Source organism: Limulus polyphemus, unplaced genomic scaffold (genome assembly GCF_000517525.1).
Source record: "Limulus polyphemus unplaced genomic scaffold, Limulus_polyphemus-2.1.2 Scaffold77064, whole genome shotgun sequence".
In the NCBI taxonomy this organism is placed as follows: Eukaryota; Metazoa; Arthropoda; class Merostomata; order Xiphosura; family Limulidae; genus Limulus; species Limulus polyphemus.
The window spans coordinates 1-8,117 of record NW_013742660.1 but is presented as its reverse complement, the minus strand read 5'-3'; the positions used below and the strand labels follow the sequence as shown (position 1 = coordinate 8,117).

The following is an 8,117-nucleotide window of genomic DNA, read 5'->3' as shown; positions in this document are numbered from 1 at the left end:
AATTATAATTGAATATTATTATTTCAATTATATTCTGGAGTAGTATATTAATCATTAGAATATCCAAATGACAAAAAAAATTTTTGTCGAATTGTTAACTGTTAATGTATTAACTTGTACTCATAGTATATGAATGCTTGGACCTATCATTCACTTGGCCTAAAAATATATTTTTTAAATAAACAAGTAAGTTTTAATTTTAAAACAAACTTAATATGGCCGTAACCAGAGGTATAAATTTACCGGGGTAAGAAATGACAATCAGCTGGGGATTTGGGGGGCGCTGTAAGCCTCCTAAGAAAAAATGTTAAATTTTAGCCCTCTCACAACCATTCTAATTCTATGCAATTTTCGGAGGGATTTTGGTTTGTTCAATTTACGCTCTACCCACAGAGGTTTGTTCAAAGTATACCTACAGGCCAGGTTTACATTTACTGTCAGTAGAATGAATGAATACCAGTGTTTGGAGAGAAAATAAATCGCTCAGAAAAAAACTACCATGTTGCCCCATGTTGGTTACGGCCATGCTTACCAAACTATTTGTCTAACCCGAGTAATCTGTTTTTAAAGAACTCTGTTGAAAATAACAAATATTTTCGAAGAGCATGACGGTTAATTAAAGCACGCAATACTTAATTAAGTTTATTCGAACGAGCAGGTGGTACACCAGTGCCACATGTGTGTAATATCTAGGGCATTCTTATGGTGTATCATTATTACGACCTAAGGTTTTGTGCTTGTTAAACGATTAACCGAATGAAAGAAATGTTCTAAAAAGTAAAAATGGGTGAGTTGCCTATTTTGTATCGCTCTTACTAGGAATTAATAACTTGGTAAAAAATTTGTAGTGTTTGCAGAAACTAACCGTAGCAGTAGTAGTAGTGTTTAGCCCACATGCTCAGTGAATGTGATATGAAATTATGAAGGACTTACTCAACAGACAGTGTAATTTTTGTTTGTTAGTCTAGACTTAATTATAGTTAATATAAGTTTCTCGGTTCTTCTATTGAGTCTTAGAAAAACTTAAACGTAAAAGAATTAAACATAAAAATACAGCAAGTATGTTTATTTCGTTGCTATGGGTATAGTATACTGTGATGAGTTTGATCCAACTTCATTTATTCATCGCTTTTAATTTAAAGTGTATTCTGATCCTTTACCAGAATTTAGGAAAAAAATTATTTGATCTCATATATGCTTTTCACAACGTCACATTCTCAAGATGTAGGTGGTGTCGGTGTAATTTACTGTTTTTAAATCGTGTGTCTTAGTTAGGCCTTTTTACGTTTACTTTTTATACAAAGTTGAAACCGTTTGTTACACAAGACGTGAACTTTGCAACAGGTATAAGTTTGCAGGAGTTTAAACAAAACAGCATTGAATAAATACAAATTAATAAACAAATAATAAGATTCATAGAAATATTTGTATTTATAACTATGAACTAAAAAGGTGAATTTTGAAAAAATGCATTTGTTTAAGTTTGATTATACAACATGAATTGTATATAATACAGTTATATTAGAATGAAAATATCATAAGCTCCGAATTTATTTCATGTTTTTTATTACAGATGGATTCCGAGGTGTCATTTAAACTATTAAGCAAAACAGCTAAGAGCATAGTTTTAAATATCCAGTGAATTATGTAAAGTCTTGATTATAACAAACAAATTACTGATCCATTGATTTTTTTTTTGAAGGGTTAAATACCATCTACAGAATGTTTTTTTATGGTTTGAACTTCATAGCAGAACTGTAAATGACAGTTGATGTTACACAACTAAGTAATGGTTTTTGACAAAATTTCCTACACCAGCAGCAATGAATGCTTCAGTTCATCCTCTTAAAGTTAAGGACAAGTCCCATCATTCAGAAGGACTTTTAGCAGATATAATACATAAGGCAAGTTTATAATAGATTTTGTTTTATAGTGATATTAGTTATTATATGTTGCTCTGGGTGATTGATTAGCTTTGTAGGGTTAATAATCAATACAAAAATTTTTTTCAGATTCATTATACACTTGAAATGTATAATTGTGTTTAGATATAAATACTGGAAATGTTTTTGGTTTATGTAGAATATCAGTAGTAAACCTAATTTCCAGGTAATTTTACTGCCATACTTTTCTACCTGTTGCCTGTTTAAAGAAATTGAATATTGAATTATCTCTTGCATTAAAACTGTGTATAGCAGCATAAAAAATAGATCTCTTCCCTGAAGAAGTTCAATTAGATGGACTTCTAATGTTTACACTTGTAGGATAAAGCAGAGGAATGGTGGACGTAGAAAATGTGTGCAACAGAGGAACGGTGGACGTAGAAAATGTGTGCAACAGAGGAACGGTGGATGTAGAAAACGTGTGCAACAGAGGAACGGTGGAAGTAGAAAATGTGTGCAACAGAGGAACGGTGGAAGTAGAAAACGTGTGCAACAGAGGAACGGTGGACGTAGAAAATGTGTACAGCAGAGGAACGGTGGACGTAGAAAATGTGTGCAACAGAGGAACGGTGGACGTAGAAAATGTGTACAACAGAGGAACGGTGGACGTAGAAAATGTGTACAACAGAGGAATGGTTATTCTTACTCGGTGGAATGAATATGGAACTTATGAATGCTACAGTACTTGTACTACAGTCAGGTTGGAGGTTGTCTGGCTTGCAGAGCATTTGCTTTAGAACACTAATCTGAGTCAAGGATCCTGAGTTCAATCCTAGCCAGTGCAGATTACTTACTATCCTGATACCCAGTCCTGCTGGCCAGTTAGTGGTCATTGCACTTGTGAATGTCATCTGGATTGAAGAGATGACGAATCAAATCGTTTTGGTAAATGTCTATCAAATGGTTGGCCTTGATTGGCTTTATATTTTGTGTTGATGGTCTAGAGATGCCATCTAGTGTGTACTTTGGAAGATTGGGGATATTCCAGGTTGTTTTATAGACTCGGTTGTTTGAGTGAAGGGATTGTGGTGGTCAGGATTAGGGTTATCTACTTGGAACTTGAGTCGATAGAACATCTTTGGAACACCAGTGTGGATCGTGTGTTTCAAGTCCCAGTCACACGAGACTTTCTAAACTAGTATTCTGCAGTAAAGCTAATATAATTTTAGGGTGTATTTATAGACACTCTTAATTATGAGGTGAAGTTATTATTTTTGTTTACAGATGAGTAATTAGGTTTCCTTTGAAATACTGTGTAGTTTTTTTTTGGATAGCCTAGATAGACCAATAGTTTGTGTTAATTTTGATCTAAGAAAGGGTACTGACTTATTATAAGGAAGATTATTTTTCAGTTTGTCAAGGAAAGAAAAGTAAGACATAATCTAAGAAAGGGTATTGACTTATTATAAGGAAGATTATTTTTCAGTTTGTCAGGGAAAGAAAAGTAAGACATAATCTAAGAAAGGGTATTGACTTATTATAAGGAAGATTATTTTTCAGTTTGTCAGGGAAAGAAAAGTAAGACATAATCTAAGAAAGGGTATTGACTTATTATAAGGAAGATTATTTTTCAGTTTGTCAAGGAAAGAAAAGTACGACATAATCTAAGAAAGGGTATTGACTTATTATAAGGAAGATTATTTTTCAGTTTGTCAAGGAAAGAAAAGTAAGACATAGTCTTGTCGAAGAATAAAGACATCTAATTTCTTTGTGCTAACTTCTGAAGACACGAGAACAGAAGTTTAAAATTTGGAAAACATAAATGAGGATCTAATAAAGACTGTAGTGGGAGTCAATGTTTTTGTGAAAATAAAAGGTGGTTTTTGTAAGGACAACTTTGATGGACCAAATGTCATCTTTATTTTATGTCACAGTTCCTCAGTAGTAAGTTTGATAACATTTGTATACCTTGAGATATATATGTATATCTTGAATGAAATGACTTGAAATGTTATCGGCTGAAATTCTTACAGATTTGATTAACTTTGTTCATATGGTACCTTTTGTTGATGCTGTATTTATTTCTATCACTTGCTTTGTACTGGTTTTATAGTGTATTAATGTATTCTTCTGTAAAGTATTTTCTGATTATCAATCTAGTCTCCTGTTGTGAAGTCCTTTCTGGCCGGTTCCCTGAGTGGAATGTTCTCAACTCTGCTGTTTCAACCATTAGATTTGGTGAAAACAAGACTACAGAACTCAGCACATTCAAGGTTTGTAGTAATCGTGAATAATGTTGGAGGTAAAATAAAATCGGTAAATCTACAGGCTCGTAGTTCATTAGCCAAAGGTGGAAGCCTTAAGTATTGTAACTTGTTCCAAAGTAGAAAATTTTAAATTCTAATTAATTAATAAAACAACTATTATTATAGTCTTCTAATTGTTGAAAGTCCGTAAGGGGGACTAGATTGAGAATGTAGAAAGTCCGTAAGGGGGACTAGATTGAGAATGTTGAAAGTCCGTAAGGGGGACTAGATTGAGAATGTTGAAAGTCCGTAAGGGGGACTAGATTGAGAATGTAGAAAGTCCGTAAGGGGGACTAGATTGAGAATGTAGAAAGTCCGTAAGGGGGACTAGATTGAGAATGTAGAAAGTCCGTAAGGGGGACTAGATTGAGAATGTAGTGTTTAGTAATGTATTTTATGTTAGGCCTAATACTAATATCTTATCCCAAATATAATTGTAATAAAACAAGTTGACTTGAAAGTTTATTTCTCTTTGAAAGAATTTTTACCGTTTTATCCACTGTTATTGTTCAGATGACAGAAAAGTAAGATACTAATGAAAAAGTAGCTTGTAAATATTGTTCACCGGGCAAGAAGTGAGTTATTGAGGAATTAAAATAATTTTAATCCAGACTTTGCATGTATTACTTAGCTTTCTTTAGGAGCTATATGTAACTCCTTTTTGGAGATGTTTTGAGTCTTTTTTTTTTTTCTTTCAGTTTTTTAATTAGATGATGAATTGTTAACTTTAAGCAATGTACTGCGTGGTCAACAGTTGATTAAGCAATGTACTGCGTGGTCAACAGTTGATTAAGCAATGTACTGCGTGTTCAACAGTTGATTAAGCAATGTACTGCGTGTTCAACAGTTGATTAAGCAATGTACTGCGTGGTCAACAGTTGATTCAGCAATGTACTGCGTGTTCAACAGTTGATTGAGCAATGTACTGCGTGTTCAACAGTTGATTGAGCAATGTATTGTGTGGTCAACAGTTGATTGAGCAATGTATTGTGTGGTCAACAGTTGATTGAGCAATGTGTTATGTGGTCAACAGTTGATTAAGCAATGTACTGTGTGGTCAACAGTTGATTAAGCAATGTACTGTGTGGTCAACAGTTGATTCAGCAATGTACTGTGTGGTCAACAGTTGATTCAGCAATGTACTGTGTGGTCAACAGTTGATTCGTTATTTTATGTATGAACTTTGTTACACCTGAGTTTTTAAAGAAATGTATAATACAAATCTTGTTTCAGTGTGACAAAGGTTGGCATGTTGTCTGTAATCACTCAAGTTGTGAGGAGGGAGAAACTAGTGGGCCTGTGGAGAGGGACTGTACCTGTAAGCAGATCCATTCAATTTATCCAGTTTTCACGTGTGTGTGTGTGTGCGCTATATTCTGAATATATATATATATATATATATATAATACAATGAGAGAGTTTAGCATTTGGAAAAGACTAGCTGGCTTCCAGTTCAGATAGTTTTTTCTTGCAAGGGTGATTGGCTTATAGAATGAGTTGCCATCAGTAAAAGTGAAGACCACACTTTACTGGAGAATCAACAATTAACACAGAATGTGCGTTTACATTTTACTCTTTTTTTCAAGAGTGGGTGTTTAAAGACAACCTTAAAGGACCAACTGATTCCTTGTTGTATGTAGGTAATGTTAAAGATTTATTTATTTCAATGGTAGACATGCTTTTCAGGCCCTGATCTATGAAGAATGCACAGGGGCTGTAAACAACCTCTGCACAGGGGCTGTTAGTGGGCTGATTCTCTATCTCTTTTATTCATTTAGATATAGATATATTCGTCTGGACATAGTTCTGTTTATTTAACAACATATACTTATAACATAGGTTCTATTAATGTGTCAAGAAACTTAAGTTTCAACACTGCCTAGTTTTGTTGCCTGTGATTGAGGCCGTATTGTGTGTTATAAATGTGATTCTAGTTTTGAAATTAAGAGAATTCTGAAATTATTAGTGTAGAACATTTATCAAACTGCCTCTTTATTGTATCCATTGATTATTTGTGAAAAGTGTTGATACTTTTAACTATCAGAGACTAGAAACATTATTAGGGGGAAAAAAATCGCTTGTTAGTGTTTAGGAATTGTATCACTCGTAGGTCTCTACCTTGGACTAGTTGTTCCTAACAACAGTTGTATTTTCAGTATACAATATGTGCAGTTAGTTTGACTTTTACTGTTTCGTAAGGTTCTTATTTATTCCGATTTTTTCAGTCGATCGTACGCTGTGTTCCTGGAGTTGGTTTATACTTTTCTTCACTGAACTGGTTGCAGAGGACTTTTATGTGAGCACCCTTTGTTTTTGTTTGGCTATTTTTATTAGCAATCTATGATTATCATTATAATAAACGAGTTTTGTTTCAGGGACTTTATTTTCCATATATTTAAATTATAAAAAAAAACATTTTAAATAAAATTTGGCAATTAGTTTTCTAATTGAGTAAACATTGGGCTCATTAGTCGATTACGCTCATTAGTCGATTACGTTTAACTATTAGATTATTCTCACGTGATACTTGGATAGTTGAAATAATAAAAAATAGTGCTAGTTTAAATTGTTTTTGTGAGTTGTGACACTAATTGACTATGGTGAACAAACCTTGAATTAATAAAACAATGAGAAACCGTATTGGAAATACTAATTTTGATTAATTGATTATTTTACCTGAACTAATTAATGCTTGTAGATAATAAGTTAATTGGCTAGCTCTTGTTTTAATGGTTGAATATGATCCACCAAAAAAAAAAAAAGTAAACTTTTGTGAGAAAGTACTGTCAATTTATTTTTAAATAAGAATGTTTAAATGGTGCAAAACTTCAACCCTATGACTATGATCTACTTACATTGCAAGTAGATATGCAACCATTAATTAACCCTACGCAAGTAGATATGCAACCATTAATTAACCCTACGCAAGTAGATATGCAACTATTAATTAACCCTACGTAAGTAGATATGCAACTATTAATTAACCCTACGCAAGTAGGTATGCAACTATTAATTAACCCTACGCAAGTAGATATGCAACTATTAATTAACCCTACGCAAGTAGATATGCAACTATTAATTAACCCTGCGTAGGTAGATATGCAACTATTAATTAACCCTGCGTAGGTAGGTACGCGACCATTAATTAACCCTGCGTAGGTAGGTACGCGACCATTAATTAACCCTGCGTAGGTAGGTATGCAACCATTAATTAACCCTACGTAGGTAGGTATGCAACCATTAATTAACCCTACGTAGGTAGGTATGCGACCATTAATTAACCCTGCGTAGGTAGGTACGCGACCATTAATTAACCCTGCGTAGGTAGGTACGCGACCATTAATTAACCCTGCGTAGGTAGGTACGCGACCATTAATTAACCCTGCGTAGGTAGGTACGCGACCATTAATTAACCCTGCGTAGGTAGGTACGCGACCATTAATTAACCCTGCGTAGGTAGGTATGCGTCCATTAATTAACCCTATGTAAGTAGGTATGCAACTCTCGTGAAAGTTCTTTACAAAAATGAAACTAGAAGATCAAATTCTTTTAAATCTGAGATGAAAGGTCCTACAAGTATGTAGTTTTTGAAAAATAAGATATTTAATTTTGATTTTAGTTCGAAAGCAATATTTTCTCGTGCCTTTTTTTTCTTTTTAGCATGTTCCCTATTCAACATGCAAAGTAATTTTCATTATAAGATTAAAAATACTTATATGCATCAGAGAATTTTCAAATTTCACATGCGAAATCCTTATAATGTCCAGATAGTTATCAAACATTTAATAAGAAAAAACTTTATATTTTATCTGTTATTTTCAGTAATTAATCTCTGTACGGGTACGGTAGATTTGACCGATCTCGTAACCACCATACAAAAATTAGGAAATAAATAGATTATACCACTTTCATTCTAGAATGACAACAA

General features: G+C 33.5%; 1 protein-coding gene across 2 annotated transcripts; it reads left to right on the top strand.

The window, feature by feature from the left end:
• Positions 1-232: 232 nt before the first annotated feature.
• LOC111084473 (solute carrier family 25 member 38-like) lies at positions 233-6,514 on the top strand. Of its 2 annotated transcripts, XM_022381188.1 has the most exons (5): positions 233-787; positions 1,819-1,904; positions 4,044-4,156; positions 5,423-5,507; positions 6,415-6,514. In XM_022381188.1, the coding sequence occupies exons 1-5, from the start codon at positions 784-786 to the stop codon at positions 6,487-6,489; spliced, it is 363 nt and encodes a 120-aa protein (XP_022236896.1). In that variant the 5' UTR covers positions 233-783; the 3' UTR covers positions 6,490-6,514. The 2 variants fall into 2 exon arrangements, with proteins under 2 accessions (XP_022236896.1, XP_022236895.1); XM_022381187.1 differs by having other exon boundaries at positions 5,423-6,508.
• The last annotated feature ends 1,603 nt before the right edge of the window (positions 6,515-8,117 follow it).